This window comes from Cyprinodon tularosa, unplaced genomic scaffold (genome assembly GCF_016077235.1).
Source record: "Cyprinodon tularosa strain WSP-4 unplaced genomic scaffold, ASM1607723v1 ctg44, whole genome shotgun sequence".
In the NCBI taxonomy this organism is placed as follows: domain Eukaryota; kingdom Metazoa; phylum Chordata; class Actinopteri; order Cyprinodontiformes; family Cyprinodontidae; genus Cyprinodon; species Cyprinodon tularosa.
In genome coordinates this window covers 771349-793180 of record NW_024039163.1, presented here as the reverse complement: position 1 = coordinate 793180, position 21832 = coordinate 771349, and the positions used below count along the sequence as shown (strand labels likewise).

Sequence of the window (21832 nt, the reverse complement as noted above, 5' to 3'; positions counted from 1 at the left end):
TAAACCTAAGCTTCAGCGCATTCAGTAGAATATCAGCCTTTTTAAAGATAATTCTGCTAACATATGTAGATAATATCATCTAATTCGAGTCTGTCAGGAAGCGTTTTCTTCATTGCAAGATGCAGAAATGAATCTGGAAATCTTCCTTTCAATGCTAAAGACTATGGAAAAGAAAGTGTAAACTATGTTGTAGCTTACATTACCCTCATCGATTGGCTGATCTTTCCTAGCACTAATTTGGCCCCCAAACACCACAACCTCCTCAGTATATCTGAAACAGGATCTCTAGGATCACTGACTCTCTTTTTTAATATAATTTCTCACAAAAAAAAAAAAAAAAAAATGTGCTGGAATCCAAAGGTAGGAAAGCCCTTTTTTTGACTGCTTCTTCTGCTTTTCCAAGTCCCATCCCACTGTCTGCCTTCTGGTGTATAAAATCCATCACTGTAGTGATCTCTTTCCTCCTCTGACATGGGAACTGGCTCGGAGCTCGTCTTCCTGGCTGTGTGTTTCCTGGACAGGACCGCCTGTGGAGCTAGTTAACAGTTACCTTTTATATCTCAGCTTCTTTTTACGTGTTCTTTTATCACCTTGAACTCCGGTCGACATAAGCAAATGGCTGCTCACACTGAGCCTGAGTTTTTCTCTCCACTGTCACCACATACATGCATATTTGGTGTGAGGTATTGCGAAATTGTCAATGAGCCTAATGCTAAAACCATTCATATGATATAATTCATTTTTAAATCGATCATACGAGTGATTTAGGAGAAAACGTCGCATTCACCATTTTCACCATCCTATGTCTAATTTTCTCTTAAGTACTAGCAATTTTTACCAGTGCACCAGACTTGACTTTGGAGTCTTGCGCAATCAATCTGCTTATATCCAAATATACTTTTCTTGAAAGTAATTGTCCATTGTATTCGGCTACATCATTATATATTATGCAAGTCTGTAATTATAAATAAAAATTTAATTCTATCAGTCCAGACATGTTCATATCCAGGGGAAACTGGTTTAATTTTTGTAATTCTATCAAAAGACAGAACAATTGTTATCAGATAAAAATGTTTTTGCTTATTCAACAAGAATGAGATCAGTGGTTTTTATACAAGCAACATTCATTAATCATTGCAAGAAAAAACAGACATACTCTTCGCAAATCTTGCCTGCCTGTTCTGGTCAAAGGATTTCATAAACTATATATGGGAGAAAATTAAATGCAACATTAAAAACCAGTAAGGAACAAACAGAGGGATGTTAAATAACTTTGCATCTAGAGAAGTCTGGCTTCCCTTCCAAAACATCTCACACTAGAAAACAGCTTCTCATGCATTAGTAAGACAAGGCTCAGGCCTAGTCTTGTCTGGCTGTTGTTCAGCCTGGGTGATTACCTGTAAAACAGGAACAAAAACAAGCTCACATTCATATTTTAATATGGAGGAAAAGATGAGGAAATTATTTTTCCCACCACAGCAGAAAATCTTGCAGCTCCTTCAGTGTTGCTGAAGCTTTTTGACAGCATTCCTGACCAGTTCTGGACAGATTACTTTCTGTCTTTAACCTGATGTGCCATATTTCGTTTGTATGCTGCAACTGTCCAATACCTTTTTCCAATAAGGTGGTTTAAATCAGGTAGGGGGTCAACATTAACTATGGCTTTAGCTAAAACATACAAACAAACAAATTTGAGGAAAATCAAATATGGGCAACTTCTACCCAACAGGACAGAATCTTTGTAGTGAATCAAATGTTTCTTCTTTAAAAGTGTAATTTACAGGTTAGATTTATGCAACTAGGCTAATACTTGATCTTTTCATTTCAAATATCTTTCCCCTAAACTTTCTTTTTAATTTTTCAGTTGAATAGTGCAGGTTAAATGTCTTGTTTAACTTTTAAATGCTTTATCAAATTCACCTTTCTCATTATCACCAATGCCTTGTGTTTTAACTGTGCTCTATAAACTTCTGATAAACACTGTTAATTTAGTACAACAGGAATAACAATCTTTAGTGTTTACTGATTCTATCTGAGACTACTGGCAAATAAAAAAAAAATGATATTTAGATATTGATGGTCAAATGCTTGAACAAACATCTCACCCTATTTTCATTGCCCAGGGATCTATCTGCGTCACATGGATTTCCATTTCATTTGATCTCTGTTAATCATTGTTAGCATCTAATCCTGCCTGCAGACCCATCCCTGCTTCCCCTTTTCATTTACCTCCACTTTCATCTTCTCTTATTTCAGGAAGCTGTAACAATGAAGACGTGTAACCATGGTGATGTCTACTCAAAAGACAAGGCCAAATTTGTATGAAGAGATTTGTTTCCCTGAGGTACAGCTGTGAAGTAAGCGTACTGGGGCACTGCATTTCCTGCATCATTATTTATATGTTTGTCTTCAATCAAGAGAGGATAAGCATCACTAAATTACAATGGATCTTCTTGTATGGCCCTCATTAAAATTATTAAACCAAATTATCATATAGATATATATTCGGGTTATTGTTTCAGTAGATTCCGTCTCTCCGCTGTGACTCTTATGGACTTTGACATTTTAACTAACTCGCTGACCTTTAAGCTCTGGATATAAATGGAACATTTTCAATGTGGCCGTGACACTGAATACAAGTCAATGCGTTTGCACAGGTGTATTTGTTTCTGATGGTAAAGGGTCTGCTGTTATAAATCCATTTACATTGTCAATCATCCGAATAAAAGCATGTGGGGGAAAGACAAACAGAGAGAGAGAGAGGCATGCTGATGTGACACACTACACTTCCACCAGTAATTGGTTTTCACCTCCACTCAGGTGCCTGGCAACTATCACACTGTCTAGTCATTTGACATGAGAAGAGCAGTAAAGCTCTAATTGCAGTTTAAAAAAAAAACTGCCTCTGCAAGCAGACAGACTAATGAGCTGTTTTCACAAAGAGGTAACTGAGGTGACTCATGACGTGAAACATGGTTAAATGATATATTAACAGCCCTAATGACAGCCCTGCTTTCTAAACTGCTGGTTTCAATTCAGATTTTTTTTTAAATCAGAGATGTTTATTAATTTCACATTCAATAAGATTGCAATGCAAATTAAAAGCAACATTTTCTCTTAAATTGTAAAGTATCTTTTCAAACCTCTATAATGCAGGGCATAACTACATGATAAACCAGAAAATAATTAACAATTTTGCTCCATTCTTTACACCATCGTAACTCTATGCACTATGATGAAGATAACTATACCATATACCAACTATACCATACATCATTATGGAGGCAGAGGTGCCCTAGGGGTTGGAGCACCGCGCTCAATTCATGAGAAGGCTGCAAGTTCACTGTAGAACAGCAGACAGTCACTCCGGATCGCTATGCAGAACCCTTAGCTCCTCGGTGCTGAAAAGCAGCTTACCTATTCCTTAAGGTGATTGGTTAAATTCAGATTAAAAATATTTGTTGGGATGCACAATTATTGCAAAATAATGATTTTTATATCATCTATTAATTCATTATATACACTCTGAAAACACCCAGCATTTATCACTGTGCCTGATTTAAAAAAAAATAGTTAGGAGAGCAGGTTAGGATCAGTTTTCCCACATCTGATGAGCAGCAGCGGGAAGCAGTATAAACCTTATGTCATTTGCCACTCAAGAAAAAATTCAAACCCCTGTGACATGATGAATACAAATCCTCCCTGTTGACTGGTTAATATTCACTTAGAGAGCCACAGGCGGGATGAGTGGCATGAAGAGATCAATTAACTCTGCAGCTTCTTGTTCATGTTTTAATAATGTGACCAAGTTTGATTACACTGAATAAAGATATTAAAAGACGGTGTAGTTTTGATGCTACACAAACATTTCCAGTTGGAATACCACCTATATAAGCATGAGCTTGTAGAGAAGTTTATCAAAAGTAAAAATCCAATTTAAAGGCTGTTTTTTATATAGAATAGAAAATACTGATTAAATTTAATTAAAAAAAAAAAACTTCTATAACCTGGTTGCATAAAGCAGAAATCTCTAAATACGGAAGATTAGTTTCAGCATTTACACACGCTTTCAAATATGGTAACACTATGGTTAACTGATTAAACCAAAACTTAAGCCTACAAATAGGTTACAACAGACTAAAGGTATCAGTCAGGAAAAGAGTGCAAAATAAATTCTGTGGCATATTATGTGCCAGCATCATGATAAAGGCCAGTTGTTAGAATTGCTGGTGTATTGCACAGAGCAGATGGATTTATGAAGGACAGTCTCTAAACCTTTTAACTTGACATCAGAACTAGAAAAAGCTTTATTAATCCCCAGAGGGGAATCAAAATTAAGAGCATTAAAAGCAGCATAATATGCAGACCTTTAGGCAACATACACTATCATAAAAAACACAAGCAAGGTAGTTCTTCTCTTTCCTGCAGGCATTAGTAGCTACATGGTTTAATAGCAGATTCATCAGGTTGATGATCCCAACCTCATTGGACCTGGTTTTGGAATGGATAGACATTTTCTTGGCAGGTTGGTGTTCGCTTTTCTTGAAGTTTATGGTCTGTTTTTAAGCCAGGAAACAGCGGTTTAAATTATTTATGCAAAACCTTCAAGTTGAGATGTGAAATGTGAATCCAAAATCATACTAGAGCTTGCTTGATGACTGCAAAAAAAAGGTAAACTAACTTGCTAAGGTACATTTGACCAAATATTAGAGGGGATGTAGTTATACATATTTGAGTAGCTAAGTTTCATTTTTATATTCTGTGAATATTAAGACATTTCTTATATAAATTTCACTGTAGATATACATGGTATTACCTTTCCACTCTGGAGAAAAAAAGAAAAAAAGGCAGAAGTCCTAAATAAATCTCTGGCTGAAAGAGCTATGATTAAATGTACATTTCTCAATCAGAACGCATCACTTTAAGGCGCTTTTGTTTCATGTTTCTCTGTCATCCATTTAAAAAAAAGGTATAACCACTGTTTGTAAGACTAGTCTGAAGTGTATAACTTTCCAGTGAGGTGAAAGAAAACAAAGAGAGCCTATATATTCAGGTGAACATCACTTTAATGGGACATTTCAAGGCAAACATCATTGATAACAGTGACACATCAGATTAGATTGGCAAGAAGCCAAAATATTTAGTTTGCTTTAACTCAAGGACAGGAGGGTGAAAGCCTTCCCGGATGAACGCACAGACCTCAGATAAGGCAGTTTATTTATGTCAATTGCTTAGACCGGCGAATAGAAGGAAGTGGTGTTCTTTCTTTTTGCAATGCCAGCTGTCAACCTGCCTCTGTGAGCCTCTAGTTACGTGTCCAGAGCTGACAGACTGTAACTGCTATGACGTGGTCTGGGGCAGCCAAGAACATACTATCACCACAAGGAGCAAATCACATCACCATGGTTACTCAGAGTAATAAGGTCAGTTTTAGATGCTGAATGTCGAACCAATGTTGTTTGAACATTACTAAAGGGCTTTTATCAGCAGTCATTGTAAAAGGTTACGTTCTGTTGACTTTTTATGAAGTCATCCTTACAGAAAAAAGAAAGTTTCAGTTATGTTTACATTTGGTTTAGGTGTTACTTAAGAATTCCTAGGAAGAACAGCAGCTTCCGGAGTCTTTATTGTGTCTATATTGACAGGAGTTGTATTGATTAAAAGGACAATGACAACTAAAAGTAGCTCCATTCAGCAGCTCAGCTGTAGAAGGAAGAAAATCTATGCAATTCCAGAGAAGAATGCATCTTTGAAAGTTAAGTTTTGCTGTGCATAAACAAAGTGGTAATGGCCAAAGAAACTACACTGTTTTCAAACTCTCGATACAAAGGTACATCTATATACTGATAGGAATTTGGACTTCTTCAAAATGTATATAAAGATTGACCAATAACAGTTATCACATGTTTAATATACGTTTCATATTTCAGGTGTAATAAAACTTACACTACATCAACTTATCTTTACTGTTCTTGTACCACAGCTTGTAAATAACTCACTGAAAGCATAAGCTGAACAATATTCCAGAAAGAAAGGAAAAAGTAAAAAAGTCAAACATCTGCCATGTGTTTTACATCTTTTCCATATACTGTTGACCTTTTCTTACCCAAGCCATGTTCTGGTGTATTTTATACATAAGACATTCATGTCTGAAGTTTCTGAGACACAGTATCAACTGATATTCAGTCACATCAAAATAAATGAGCAGGTTTGAAAAAAAATCTCCCAGTTTTAAAGTCCCTTGTTAAAGAGCGTTGTACTCCACACACTTAGATGGATCAGTTGGGAAGTGTTTCTGACAGATAGTCATTAGCCTCTTCAGACCCTGCAGAAAAGGAAAAACAAATATTGAGTGAAAGACAGTCTTGCTTTTTATTTTGAGTTCAATTCATCTTTTAGAAAGAGTAATGGTTTGGTTTCTAAACATTAAAACCCTTCATTATGTTTATATTAAAAACATTTTTTTTTAAGTCAAGCCAATAAACTCAATTTTAATTTAACTATATCTATATAGCCCCCTCTCAGAAAAAAAAAAGTCTGAAGATGGTTTAAAACAAAAATAGATCAGGTTTATAAACAAATACTTCCTCTGTCTGATAATGAATACAGAGTCATAGAAAATGACTGCATTTCAATTGTATCAGTTATAAAACTATACTACCATGTTTAGTTTATTAATCTAATTAGTAATTTAAAAAAATCTTTGCAAGCAAACTCCGCCATCTGCAGTGAATGACTTTACAGCCATCCTCTTTACAGCCATTTAACAGTTTATTGCATTGTATCATTAAAGGAATAGTACACCCAAAACATGATTAGCCTTCATTTTCTACTCACCCCCATGCTGAACAACACTCTGGAGTACTTTTTTGATATCTCAAATGCATCTGGAGATCTGGGAGGCTTCTTGCTGTCTGCTGACATTCAAATAATGGAGGTCTATGGTGTCCGAGACAGAAAGGTCCATAAAAGTCCACAAAAAACGTGTCAATATTCCTCCATACTGCTCGTCCAATGTATTCCAAGTGTCCTGAGTGGGTAGCATCCAGAATTTACTCGAAACGAAGTCATTTAGAATGTTTTTAGAGCATAAACAGTAGTGTATAGGATTTCCTGAAAGCGCGCACAGGCGCGTTCATGACGCTACGGAAGCCGGCAGACCAAACCAGATGAAAGTGCGCATTCAGCGTCTGCTCTGCCAATAATGCAAGCGTAGAAGAAGAAATGTGCTGTTTACCTGTGCAAAGAAAGAAACAACAAAAGAAAAATGTCTGAGGACTTCAGTGTTGAGGAAGAGCATGAGTTCTTTGCTGAGTTGAATGCGCACTTTCATCTGGTTTGGTCTGCCGCGGTTTCCGTAGCGCCGTGAACGCGCTTTCAGGAAATCCTATACACTACTGTTTATGCTCTAAAAACATTCTAAATGACTTCGTTTCGAGTAACTTCTGGATGCTACCCACTCAGGACACTTGGAATACATTGGACGAGCAGTATGGAGGAATATTGAAACGTTTTTTGTGGACTTTTATGGACCTTTCTGCCTCGGGCGCTGGGCACCTCCATTATTTGAATGTCAGCAGACAGCAAGAAGCCTCCCAGATCTCCAGATGCATTTGAGATATCAAAAAAGTACTCCAGAGTGTTGTTCAGCATGGGGGTGAGTAGAAAATGAAGGCTAATCATGTTTTGGGTGTACTATTCCTTTAAGGAAGCTATACCATGATAATAGATAAAGGGATCTAAACTGAGGAATTTTAAAGTGCTTTTTTATCCAAACATATTTAAATGTATTTTTCCTATACCAGAGCCCTCATATTCTGCTCAAACAAGGGGTTCACTCAATTTGGCAAACAGCATGTAAACAGAGGTAAACATTGAAAAAAAAACTGAAGCTATAGGCTTAAAATAACTCCAATTTAAGTCATTTCTCCATCTTTTAATTCAGAGCAATTTATTGAAGCTCATGGCAGTTTTTTTTTTCTCTTAGCTTTGCTATTACTCACCGATAATTTGGTTCATATCATATTTTAATGAGGATCCAGTCACATGTAGGTTAAACACACAGACGTCTTTGTCCTTCTTTGCAAAAATTCAGCTTAACAAAAGTCGACATTACGCCATCTGCTTACAAGCTTAGTTTTAATATTATTAATGTTTAGGGATGTCTGTTAATGTTAACCAATGCCCTTGAAGATTGTTAATGGTTTTAAATTGTAGATTTGAGCATTTCAAATTCTGTCAGAAGGAAAGTTTGACCTCTGGGTGAACTTGCCAGGGTGCTCATGCATACGTCTGAGACTTAACTGTTGAATAATCAGTTTGATCTGTGCTGGTGTGAGCTCTTTCCTCTTTATTTTATGCTTCCTAATACAAAAATAAAGTGCATGAAGTGTGAAGTACTTTAAGTTTTATAATATTTAAGGGAAGAGGACTAGACTGGAAATCAATTGGCTGCTTAAAAGAAGATATGAATTTGGATTACAGAATACCACAGATGTTTCATGAATATATATTAGCAAATACTGCCAGTTGTAAAGAGGCAATATTCTCTTCTCTTACTTACTGAAGAGAAACGCTGCTGTAAGACGCCTATTAGCCAAGTATATTAGCTTTAAATATAGCCCAATTACTTAAGGAACAAAACAGGTAACAAGCATTAAACACATAAAAAAGTATAAAAAGCCAAGAAACCAACTGAAATCTGTGAGCATTTAGTAGGCATTCCTGCTGTGTGGGATCTGTAGAGGGTGTTAAGACCAACTAATGGCCTATAAAAAAGCTTGGTCATTACCAAACTACTGTGTAAGTGGTATGAGTGGTAAATGTAAAGACAACTACACAAGAAAGTTTTTCTGTTGCAAAATATACTGAAGCAATGGTAAAGTCTTCATCTGTAAACTTCTGCAAATTCCAGGGGGCTGCAGCACAGCAGCCAGAGGATGGTGAATTTTACAGGAATCATTTTCAAAGAGTTAAAAAGAATAAGAAACAGTGTTCTCCAAGGAGTTCTCACAGAGAGCTTCCGACCAGAAAACATCACGAAAAAAGTTTCATTAGGTGAAAAAAAACAAACCTCTGGATTTTGTTTACCAATTTAGAAGACGTTTCGCTTCCCAATCCAGAAGTTGAATTGAGAAATCTTTCTGGATGGGAAATGAAATGTCTTCTAACTTGGAAACAAAGTCCAGTGGTTGTTTTTCTTTACTTTTTTTTTGACTGAGAACCTTTAGCAGCATCACGCAAAAAGAAAAGTTTGCAGCTGGGAACATTATGATGTTTTTAATTGGCAAACTATAGCTGAGCAGTTCTCGGTGATGAAATGTTCACCATCAAGAACTGCTTTCCACAAAGTACTTAATAAATTCTTTAAGCATTTTTATTTCTTGTGCTTTTATTCTTATTTTTGTTTTCCTTTAGTGTAGACTACATTGCTTGTTAAAGACACCTGATTTGAATTTTTTTTTAAATGTTAGAAATATATTAGGTGACAAAAATCTTTAAATTTAGTACTTATTTTACTGGTTTATGCTTTACAGCAGCTTAGGAGACATTATCTTGATAATTTGAACAAAAAACAGAACTGAATCAATAACTAGGATAAACAATATAAATATCTAATATGGTATTGGTTGTGATTTTCTGAAAAGTCCTGACTTGGAGATTAATAGACAAGGCAAGTGTATTTACAGAGGATCATTGATGCACAACGTCATCTAAAGTGCATCCTGGCTCATTAACAGAAAGATGGATAGAAAACGAAGCATAGAAATAAAAGCATTTTATAACAGAAAAAGATTGAGAAATCTTTTTAAATAATTCAGACAGATTCTTTGATAAAACAAATCAAAACAGATTATTTCATTCCTGATTTAAAGGACCCAGTATTTTCTGCACAGAAGCTTGTTTTAGAGGTAAGGAACATGGAAAGTTAAAGATGGCTGGCCTGTTATGCTATGGTCAGAGAGTAAACAGGTATATGAACAAATTAGGGATCTAAATTATACTTGACAAGAGACTCAGAAATATGTTTTAGCCAAAAACGACTTAGACACATTTAAGATGATCTGTCAACAAACTAGGAACTGTTGCAGTGATTTTCAAAACTGTTGAGCTTTATAAAGACACTGCTGCAGTAATCCTCATCGTAAGAAAAGGCATTGATCTTTTTCTCTCCGTTTTTTTTTTTTTTTTAAAGACTTGATGGACAGCATCCAATCAGGGTAACTCACCTGAATATATTTTCTCTGCGTCTCGTCATTGAGAACATGCGCCACGTGTTTGGAGAAGATCTTTTCACGTCCAGTACGGGCATGGATACCCACCATAGTGACGCCAATAGGCCAGGGAGCATTACCAATAGCCATCTGTAGGTAGGCGTCGTTTGCCTGGAATGAAAACTGGTTGTTAAAATATGCACTGATGGATAGGCATTAGTCAAAAGCAGAGTGAACTGATAGTGTACCTTAACATATTCTCTCTCCAGCATGAATTTAATTATATCTGTGATGGACTCTTTTATGTCAGGTGGTAAATTCTGAAAGAAATACAAAACATAAAAAAATATTTCATGTGTCATTTCAGCTCAAATACAAATCAGCTTTGAACATTTATTCTTAAAAAGAATCACCTTCTTCCTGAGCTTTTTAAAGAGAGGCTCCAGGTAAGACTCAGTCTGCGAATGTGTTGCACTGGCAACCTTCCCCTGAACGCTGCGCTTCACGTGGTCCTCTCTGCTGTTCAGGTCTTTGGCCCAAACACCCAGAAGAAACTATAAAACCAAGAGGAAATATGGTTTTAGGAATCTGCTAACAAACAACTCTAAACAAATGGATTACCACTGGTTCATAGGTTCAGTCAGGTCAGTAATAACTATTAGGTTTTGACACTGTATAAATGAAATGCCTATATTAATAGCAATGCGGTATAATGTAAAAGAACAGGTTACAAGCTGAAAATAAAAGATTTCCTTCAAAAATATTATTATACAGAGGTGAAAAGTAAAAAAAAAAAAAAAAAAAAAAAAAAATTTCAACATAAAGTTCAAATTACAACTATGGAGTTTGTAACTCAACCAAAACTAGGTAAAACTTGTTTTACTGAAAGGTTTTTAGAGGATCATCGAGTTGATAAAGTTTGTTCAGCTTTAATTAAACACACCTGCCCATTTAATATGGTCTCCTGTGAGGCATGGTGTAAATTACTTTCTTTTAAACGAGTTAGAATAGATTTCTAGGTTATATCCTTGATATATTTTACTGGGGTGCACAGTGGTACAGTGGGTAGCACTGTTCCCTTGCATCAAGAAGGTTCTAGGTATTATTCCTGTGTATGGAGTTTGCATGTTCTCCCTGTGTACGAGTGGGTTTCTCTCCGGGTACTCTATCTTCCTCCCACAGTACAAACACATGACTGTTAGGCCAATTGGCTTCTCTACATTTTTCTTAGCTGTGAGTGTGTGTGAGTGTGTGCGTGTGTGTATGGATGTGTGTCTCTGTGCTGCACTGCGACAGACTGGCGACCTGTCCAGGTACCGCCTCTGCGGGCACCGGCCGCACCACGATCCTAACAAGGTCTGAGCAGGAGAAAATGGATGGATGGATAGATTACTGGATAGGACATCCCCTATCCATAACTATAGCTAGGGATGGGCCATTGCTATGCAATGAGTTGCCAAAAAAACCCATTCTGCTCTAATGAGGAATAAGCATGGATCCGTCATAAAAATTGTTGTAGCATACTTATTTACGTATTTTTTATCTAATCTTTTAAAAATATGGTCCAACTTAGAGCTGAAAAAAATGCAGATGTTATGATGAATACAAATATGTGCTCTGCCTAAACATAAATCCATAAACAGTGTGGGAAGCATGCATTACATACAGGGGTTATCACTAGGATTTTTTTTACTGGTGTAGCGCAAAAAGTAAATTGTTTATTTTCTTTTTCAATGTTGGGAGGAGATGTTGATATCTCCCTTAATATGCAAACTACCGTAGTGAGTTAGGTATAGTTTGCATATTAATCATCTGCAGTGATGATTAATGTGTGGTTGTTCATTCTCTATTGGCTTTAATGAAAAATTAAGTTAAATTAATATGCTAAGAAAAGAAGGTTAATGGGACTATAATCTTCAGGAGAAAGCCTGGACACCGGCAGCAGCGGGATATCAGTTGTCAATAAGATTCGGCACCAAGAACTGAAAATCGATTGGAACTGGTTCTGACCTTTCAATTCTTCTGGAATCGATACATTCTCAGTCCACCAACCGGAAAAAAGCTGCTTAATATCGGCGAAAAAGAATCTGCAGTGAGCAACCATCTGTTTTTGATGCAGCGTTTTAAAGTGTGGCTTACAGTGAATTAAAGACATGACCACCCTGCTACCTGTAACACTGGCGATGGGATTATATGCAAAGGATGGTGCAGGACCAACATGATTAAACACCAACTCAAAATATCTCTGACCCGCTTCACCGGTTTTATAAGACAGGTTTCTCGAGGGAATTTTTCCCCCTCTTAATTTGTGGCACACCTTCTGCAGGGAGGGCCAAACCCATTTCATACTTTCTTCCTCTTGCTTTAGCTCCTAACAGATCACAGCCTCTTTTCCTGTGCATTGTGGATTGAACCATACAGACTTTAATCTAAATCTGCCAGACTTATTAATGATTTTAAACATGATTTATCAATTTTTCCCCTCATTTCATTTGGAATCTGATTCATATGATAAAACCCACTAACTAAATGACAAAGTATGAAATTACATTTTCCTCTCTACACAAAAGTCAAACAGTACTTCTGTGTCTAGTTGACTGGAATTGAGGTGCAGTAAATTACAGTGTATAATATATAACATATAAATTCCAAAAGGTATTCCAGCAGAGTGTGAGTGCTGTGCTGCTTGTTCCTCCAGCTCTGCTGTCTGGCACAATGTCACAGTCAGAAAAGAAAATAAGTTGGGTTAGCTTGTATAAAATGAAGCAGATGTATGATTTACGCAGATTACCATGCAAAAAATTTACTTTTAAACACTGACTACATCCTGCACAACTTTCTCTGCTCTACCAATCTTTTCTACAGTGTAAAATAAGTATGAAAGGATGGTTGTCTACCAATCTTTTACTTTTTGGCATCTTTGCCAACTGCCCTCTGTTTCATTCCTTTGTTTCATACTTGGAGGGACCGATTTTATCTCCCCATTTTGTAAATTGACCAAGTCTGAGGTTGCTACTGTGGCAGAGGGGGCAGCTATACAGCAGCAGAGAAACACAGCTGCATTTTGTCAGCTAAGAAAAAGAAAAAAACAATATGACAATGGGGCAGTTTGGCTTTAAAACCCCTTTTAAACCTTCCTAAGATTGTTATCTATGTTACAGTTTCACGTCATTGGAGTTACCAGGTGAGGGGCCAGGCTCCACTTGGGTTGTGATGGTGACATAATAATATATTTTTTTCAATTGTTATTATTTTTTTAGATGGCTACTTTTCCACACACTAAAAAACATTTATTTATTACAAAAAATCAAAGAAAAACAAAAAAAAACAATGGGAGGGTATTTTTGTGCTTGGACTGTTTCTGGAAGCAGCAGTCTCCTTTACAGAACAGGTACATTTTATGCCCACTTTTAATATCATCACATCCTCATCATGCTTATCTTGCCCCGTTTTACAAGTAAAGGATGATAAGCTAGTAATCTTCCCCAGTTCATCCAGAAATGATCACATATTATAACTCAATTTAGTCCAACACAATATTTATAAAGAAAGTGGATGAAAAATACATTGATATTAGTGAATAAAAAAAGTGAAACTATATTATTAATCAGCTCCCTCTAGACAAATCGGGCAGTTTCTTTAGTCTTACCTTTAAAAATTTGGCAATGACATCCTGATCTCCACTATCATCCCCAGTGCCCAAGGTGTTTCCAAGAGCCTAGACAGGAATTTGGAAAAAAGAGAAAATACATTAGAAAATGCTATAATAAATGGTTCATGATTAATCAAATATGAATACTGAAATATTTGATCAAATCTAATTTTACTACTAGAATGTTTTTGGGTATTTCCCCCCTTTTTAACATTCTGCTGAGTTTTTACCTCAAGCTCTTCTATGGTGGTGTTTTCTTCGTGAACTTTCAGATCGTGCTGCGTGTCTGGTTCCCCCGACTCTGTTCCTCCAACAATTTCGTTCAGATATTGCTGGTCGATCTTATCCATGGCTGCTTTCAGGTCATTCCTTAAACCCTGGAGCCATTAAAAACATATTAAGGTGCTGACCAAACCCAAAATAAATCCAACACTTAGCCTTAAAGTGGTTTTGTTTTTGAGCTTTCTAGGACTTAGCAGCAATACAGGTTCCTTGATTTTATTATTTTTTTTACCTTGTTTACTTCTGGGGTCAAAATCTCAATTTTTCTGAGTCTCTGGAAGGCATCATAATCTGATTCTCCAAACAATCTGATTGGTTCCCCTCGCTCTCGAAGCCGTCGAATTACCTGCACAAATAGTGCCAAGAACAAAATTTACACTGCAACAGAAAAGGAGTTGGTGGTAAATAGGAGCATATACTGGCTGACTGACCTCTTGTCGCGAAAGAGTCATCGGCAGCTTCTCCTCGGTTAATTCAAGCTCCAACACCGGGTTAGCTGAAGTGGACGGTTCATTCTCCTCCGTTTTAACAATCTTCAGGACAGCATGGATGAAAAGAGAAATAATGAATATGGGAAAAAAATTGGTAAAATATAAAAACTTCATCACATGGAAAGGTTATTTCCTTGCAAAAAATGCAAATTAAAATAAAATATCTATGTGCAAAAAGTGTTCTTTTTTTCAATTGGTTAGTTTTACATGGTGATTTTTTTTGTACCTTTTTTCCTTTGTTTTAGAAATAATAATTGAGCGAGCCTTTTCTAACATTCTACAGTGTAAATTAAGTAAAAAAGGCTGGTGGGATTCGTGCTGATATTGTATCGGGTCAATATTGGTATCGGCCAAATCGCAAAGCCGCAATATTGGTATCATAACGGAAATGAAAAAGTTGTATCGGGACACCCCTACCTAAAATGAAGTCAAGTTCACATGTACATCTGAACTCCATACAGCAATAAATGTAGAATACAGTGCCATGCAAAACTACCTAAAAGCTTTTTCATAATAGTGACAATATATTTGCAAACGTAAATGTATTAAGTGAGATTTTCTGTGACACATCAACACAGTGGCAAGACAGAGGAAAATTACAAGCGGTTTATAAAGCTCTGAACCTAAACAAAACATTATGAAACGTGTGGTATTTGTTTGGGTTTTCTTTTGTGCTTTTTACTTTAATACGCAGGAATAAAATCAAGTGCTACGAATATTCTTCTAGCCGGACAAAGAAAGCACTGATCAGAGGAGCAGCCAGGAGGCATAAGGTAGGAGAGACGAACAGATCCATGGCTCAGGCCAGGAAATATACCGTATTGAAACAACAACAGCTGGCCATGCACTTCCCTTAGCTGACTTAATAGAAGAGTGGCATGAAGAACGCAACTGCTGAAGAAATCCTTAAGACATCGGGTCTGTAGTTTTCAACATAAGGGACAGAGCAGAGATATGGAAGAAGGGAAACTGGTTGGATGAGATTTACATTTTACTCTTTGTCCTATATGAAAACATTGTGTGTGGGGAATGGTGGTGATGCAGGGGTAAAGACCACAACCCATGTATGGAGGCCTCAGTCCTCGTCACAGCTGTCACGAGTTTGCGTCTCAGTCTGTTGACCTTTGCCAAAGGTCTTCGCCTTCTCTTTCAACCCCATCTTGCCCGTTAACTTTCAAATGATATAATGTGTGGGCGAACACTGGGCATCAAGTGTGCCATTCTATAGGGATGCAAAGGGGTGGTGGCAGCATCATGCTTTAGGGCTATTTTTCTTTACTCATGCTGTTGAAGGCGCTGATCAGATATGGTGGACAGAAGGAGGTAAATGCAAGGAAAACCTTGCAAAAACTTGTTAGAAGTGGCAAAAGATGAGGGGCTGGGATGGGGGGAAAATACCCTAAGCACACAGCTAAAGGTACAGTTGAATAGTTTTGATCTGAGAATATTGGTGTATCAGATCGAGCCACTCAGGTTCCGTATATTAAACTGAAAGCCCATGGTGAAACGTGAAGATCTATCTATCCAAAATGACATACAGGTGCTGTACATAAAATTAGAATATCATGAAAAAGTAGATTGATTTCAGTAATTCCATTTAAAAAGTGAAACTTGTATATTATATTCATACATTACATACAAACTCATATATTTCAGATGTTTATTTTGTTTAATTTTGATGATTACAAATGACAACAAATGAAAATCTCAAATTCATCATATCAGAAAATTAGAATATTGTGAAAAGGTTCAAAATTGATGGCCCCTGGTGCCACACTCTAATCAGCTAATTAACTCAAACCACCTGCAAAAGCCTTTAAATGGTCTTTCAGTCTAGTTCTATAGGCTACACAATCATGGGGAAGACTGCTGACTTGACAGTTGTCCAAAAGACGACCATCGACACCTTGCACAAGGAGGGCAAGACACAAAAGGTCATCGCTAAAGAGGCTGGCTGTTCACAGAGCTCAGTGTCCAAGCACATTAATAGAGAGGCGAAGGGAAGGAAAAGATGTGGTCGAAAAAAGTGTACAAGCAAGAGAGATAACCGCACCCTGGAGAGGATTGTGAAACAAAACCCATTCAAAAATGTGGGGGAGATTCACAAAGAGTGGACTGCAGCTGGAGTGAGTGCTTCAAGAACCACCACACACAGACGTATGAAAGACATGGGTTTCTGCTGTCGCATTCCTTGTGTCAAGCCACTCTTGAACCACAGACAGCGTCAGAAGCGTCTTGCCTGGGCTAAAGAGAAACAGGACTGGACTGCTGGTGAGTGGTCCAAAGTCATGTTCTCTGATGAAAGTAAATTTTGCATTTCCTTTGGAAATCAAGGTCCCAGAGTCTGGAGGAAAAGAAGAGAGGCACTTCATCCACGTTGCTTGAAGTCCAGTGTAAAGTTTCCACAGTCAGTGATGGTTTGGGGTGCCATGTCATCTGCTGGTGTTGGTCCATTGTGTTTTCTGAGGTCCAGGGTCAACGCAGCCACATACCAGGAAGTTTTAGAGCACTTCATGCTTCCTGCAGCTGACCAACTTTTTGGAGATGCAGATTTCATTTTCCAACAGGACTTGGCACCTGCACACAGTGCCAAAGCTACCAGTACCTGGTTGAAGGACCATGGTATCCCTGTTCTTAATTGGCCAGCAAACTCTCCTGACCTTAACCCCATAGAAAATCTATGGGGTATTGTGAAGAAGAAGATGCAATACACCATACCCAACAATTCAGAAGAGCTAAAAGCCACTATTAGAGCAACCTGGGCTATCATAACACCTGAGCAGTGCCACAGACTGATCGACTCCATGCCACGCCGCATTGCTGCTGTAATACAGGCCAAAGGAGGCTCAACTAAATACTGAGTGCTGTACATGCTCATACTTTTCATGTTCATACTTTTCAGTTGGCCAACATTTCTATAAATCCTTTGTTTTTATTGGTCTTCAGTAATATTCTAATTTTCTGATATGATGAATTTGAGATTTTCATTTGTTGTCATTTGTAATCATCAAAATTAAACAAAATAAACATCTGAAATATATGAGTTTGTATGTAATGTATGAATATAATATACAAGTTTCACTTTTTAAATGGAATTACTGAAATCAATCTACTTTTTCATGATATTCTAATTTTATGACCAGCACCTGTATCTTGAACATATTTTGTGGGGATAAGTTGGGCAGAAATTCAGCTTTTAGTTGTACAGAGCTCATATAGACATACTACTAAAAGTGTGTGCTGCAAGTCTTGTCAATTAATTGAAAACCATACTTCTTATTTGCCGTGCCTTTACAATTATGCATCACCTGGAACCTGTATAATATCCGAGATAAGCACATTGCCATTTGTATCTAAAATGCAAGGTAGTTCATGGGCTATGAAAGCTTTTGCACGGCACTGTTTATCAACTAGTTGAACAAAGTATTTCACAGTGTCAGATTTCAACATTCTTTGCACACTCAAAAGCCAAACTGAGGATAAAGCATATTCAATGCAAAAAAGAAAACTTGGAAAAAGAAAAAAAAATCATGCATTAATGTACGCATGCATCTCAGCCTTTAAGATTGTGGTTGTAGCTGCAGGCTAAAGGACCAACTATAAAATGGTAATAAGATTGTTTTCAAAAAATAAAAATTTACTAAACATAATACATTACATTAAGTAGAAAGGCGAAGAGATTTGTTTGTTTTTTTTACTTTGGGAAAATATATTTGAAGGGATTGCCAAAGTAATAAGGACAAAAAAAAAAAAAAAAATCACAGGCCACTTGTAGTTGGTCTAAAATTTCCATCTCATTTCAGAAATATTCTGCATTAAAAAAAAAAGCACAGCCGGATCAAATAAAGTGGTTATTTTTAAATGTATATGCCACACTAAGAAAAAAAAAAAAATCATGCTGTGTCCCTTTTAAGCTTTATCTCTTCTTTCCTTATCTACTTCCCTTTGAACAAAAAGTTTTAGGACTTCTACTAGCTGAATAAAGGTTGATTTTAAAATTTGAGTAACTGCATTTCTTGGATTACTATTCTAGTCAATAGAACCCCCAGTTTTTTTATCCATATTAACCAGAGAAGATGCCAAGGAAGTAGAAGCCTCAGGGACACAGATCTTTTCATCATGCATCCTGTTTGCTACTTTCACTGAGTAATCCCATACCTGGCTCTTAGGAGTCTCTGTCTGAACCTACAGGTGTAGGCAGTAGAGGCAGGTTGTGGAAAAACAACATAGTAAACAAAGACACTCATGTAGACTAGAACATAAGGTCCTGGACCAGGATTTAAGTAAAATGAAACTTTACAGCAATGCTAGAGACAAAATTGAAAACGTTAAATTATTAAGCTGTTTAAGCATGTTTAAAATAACAGAGTAAGAAAAATGCTCATGTTATTTACCTTATATCCACACCTTTTAAAGTATTCTTCTTTTTCCTTGCGTGCAAGATCAGCCCTTTTGAAGCATTTTGTGGATTCCTGAAAAATGACAATTGGATGTGTTACTTTCAAAGGACACAGCATATTTAGTAATGAACATTCCCCAACATGGTAAGACCGTCTCATGTTCAATGGAAGGTTGGTTTGTGAAATCTCCAGCTGAGCACCACATAATACAATAAATTGATATTAATATGGACTATGCAATGCACAAATCACAGCAAAAGTAAGAGATAAGAGAAAGGGGAAACAAATCAACACTGGTGCACTTATAGTAGTAACCAAGTCAAGAGTTTGGTGATGAGAATTCCTTCCTGATCGCTGTGTTATTGTTGTTGCTCTTTCTTTAAAATCTGAATGCAATATCAGAGATTACTATTAGTGTGTCTGCTGCATGATTAACTAAACGCCCATGCTCTTAATCCGGTTTAGATTAGATTTCTCTTAAAAAATCTCTTCAAATGTAATTTCGATTATTGCATGTTTTTGCTGCTTTTGTAACAGGCAACATATGCAACATAGTGTAAAGACTGATATAACATTTGAATCCCGTTTAAAATATGTTTTTAGACTTTTCCTAATTCACCTGGCACATTTCATTGGAAAATCACTCCAAATACATTTTGTTTTCATCTGGGTCAACAATTGCTCTCAGTTAGACCGTCCAAAATTGTGAAGTTATTTCAAATATTTAAACGGGAATATTTATTTTAAGTAAAACATTATTGTTAAATGTGGCAGAGTAGCAAGTACAAAGAATAAAGATAAAAATAAAACCTAAATATTGAGCTAAACGTCTCATCCCCGGATGTGGTTAAAATAAAGCTTTAAAAGTTGCAAAAACAACGGCAAGCATATTTTGCTACAAGTTCAAACTCTGCGAGTTTTTTTAGTTGAAATACATAATTAGGGGGATTTTTTAAACCAGTTGTTTATAAGGAGCGTTCCTTTATATTAGATTGTTGTTGTTTTCTTAAAGGATGTTTCTAGAAAGAAACTGCTTTAACAATGCTAACAATGCTAAGCTACTTGTAACCGTGACCTAAGCAGAGAAGATTTAGAAATACTAACGTCAACAAGCTGTTTCTCTTCGAGAAGTTTCCTCTTCCTTGCTATTTCAGCTTTTAAAATATCCATTTCATAAAGATAATGTTTATAAACGTTTTATGTAGCGGAGAGCTACGCTCGTGCCCTCAAATGGCTGAACCGGAAGCTAAACTGGCCCTGAATCTTCGAAATAAGAGTCAGCTTGGCAAGTTTATGTGAATATTTCAAAATAAAAGTTGCAATAAAATTAAATTTTCTTGAGGTTTGGAAAAGCAGATCAAACTCTACGAAAGTTTTCACATTATTGTCCATTCAACTAAAACCTTTAGTTTTTAGTGTAATTTATTAGGAAAAGTAGCTTGACACAAAATGACACAAAGCTTTTCTCAGAAACGTTCATATCTGATTAATTTATTTTAAATGAAAAAGTCACAAGATGATCATGGTAGATATGGCCAAAGACAGCTACTCTATTCAAAATAGACCAAAACTTTCCACACTCCCTTCTATGTCCTGCAGAAACCTGACACAACACCTCACCGTTTACAATGTCTGAAAAATTATGATAGCACTACCCTGCTTGTGATACTTCTAAAAAAAATGTGGATAAAGTTAATATAGTGATGACCCAATCTGACACTGATATCTGAAATCTGTCCATTATCAGGCAAAAAAAAACCCAACATTCGAATAAAACTGCACCTACAATCTCTCATGTGAGCAAAAACACTCAACTGCTGTTTAAAATTTATATAACCCATTAGCAAACAATACATAGGTCAGTTTCTCTTCAAAATGTTGGTGTTCACTGTTGTTCCCCTTTTGCGTAATATTCTTTGTTCAAGCCTTTTCTAAAATGTCACACTACTAAAGCTTCAACATACGCATCCTATTGGAAATAAAAATTCATGTAGCTTAATGGAAGGTAGTCTGGCGGAAAGCCTGTGTGGTTGTAAAACCTTTGAGACCGGTGTGGATGGTCACCTTGCAGCGGAAGCCTAAACATAATGTCCTGCCCAAGGCAGAACCAAACGCAGCCACTGCTTAGAGCCCCAAAACCATCAGGGGCCTCCCATAGATGCTAGAAGTTTAACACAGACCGCACCTCTAAAGGTTTTATATTATTTATTTTATTTTATAGAAAAAAGAGTAGGGTAGCATTGGACAGAAATCTTTGTCTTATTTTAACGATGTATACTAAAACCTTGACAAATACAGACAACAAGTGGACAAGAAGAAAGAAAAAACAACGAAAACAGTACATCAACCACCAACAGAACAAAAACAGATAGAATGTAGAAATAAAAAATAAATGGAAATTAGGAAAACATGTTACAAATAACTGGTAAACGAGTACATTAAAAAAGTAAAATTTTTTGAAAAATGGAGGGTGGCAGTACAGGACACTGTTATGGCCAATAAGGGACTCTGCTCTGTAAAATGTTTTCTCTGACCCTTGAATTCTTTCCAAATCCACACATAACATTATATCCCTAATCCTGTATGACTGACGGGGAGGACAAATCTTTTCACCAAAGCAACACTAAGCCTCCAGTCAGTACGGATGAAAGGACCAAAAGGCTAGCACCTTGAGTTTGGATCTAAGTAATTCCATTATGATCTGATTGGATCATAAAAGAGATCAGAGATGATCTAAAAAAAAAAAAACAGATGTCCAAAATTAGCTAGGAAAAAACAGCATTTATCACTTAT

At 36.6% G+C, this 21832-nt stretch overlaps 1 protein-coding gene across 2 annotated transcripts; it reads right to left on the bottom strand.

Annotated features, from left to right (window-relative positions):
• Positions 1-5048: 5048 nt before the first annotated feature.
• Positions 5049-20296, bottom strand: prpf18 (PRP18 pre-mRNA processing factor 18 homolog (yeast)). 2 transcript variants are annotated; one of them, XM_038300070.1, is made up of 11 exons: positions 20144-20296; positions 19034-19111; positions 18798-18824; positions 14580-14681; positions 14381-14494; positions 14097-14243; positions 13864-13932; positions 10628-10768; positions 10463-10534; positions 10230-10385; positions 5049-6325 (listed from the first exon to the last, which is right to left on the bottom strand). In XM_038300070.1, the coding sequence occupies exons 1-11, from the start codon at positions 20207-20209 to the stop codon at positions 6245-6247; spliced, it is 1053 nt and encodes a 350-aa protein (XP_038155998.1). In that variant the 5' UTR covers positions 20210-20296; the 3' UTR covers positions 5049-6244. The 2 variants fall into 2 exon arrangements, with proteins under 2 accessions (XP_038155998.1, XP_038155999.1); XM_038300071.1 differs by lacking the exon at positions 18798-18824.
• Between the last annotated feature and the right edge of the window lie 1536 nt (positions 20297-21832).

Excerpts from the sequence above, each read along its gene's own strand:
- prpf18 (XM_038300070.1), bottom strand. The coding sequence starts at position 20,209 with ATGGATATTTTAAAAGCTGAAATAGCAAGGAAGAGGAAACTTCTCGAA. Across the intron at positions 14,682-18,797 it reads CAGAGACTCCTAAGAGCCAG|ATTGTTAAAACGGAGGAGAA; the intron begins GTATGGGATTAC and ends GCTGTCCTGAAG. Across the intron at positions 10,386-10,462 it reads TGGAGAGAGAATATGTTAAG|GCAAACGACGCCTACCTACA; the intron begins GTACACTATCAG and ends TTTTCATTCCAG.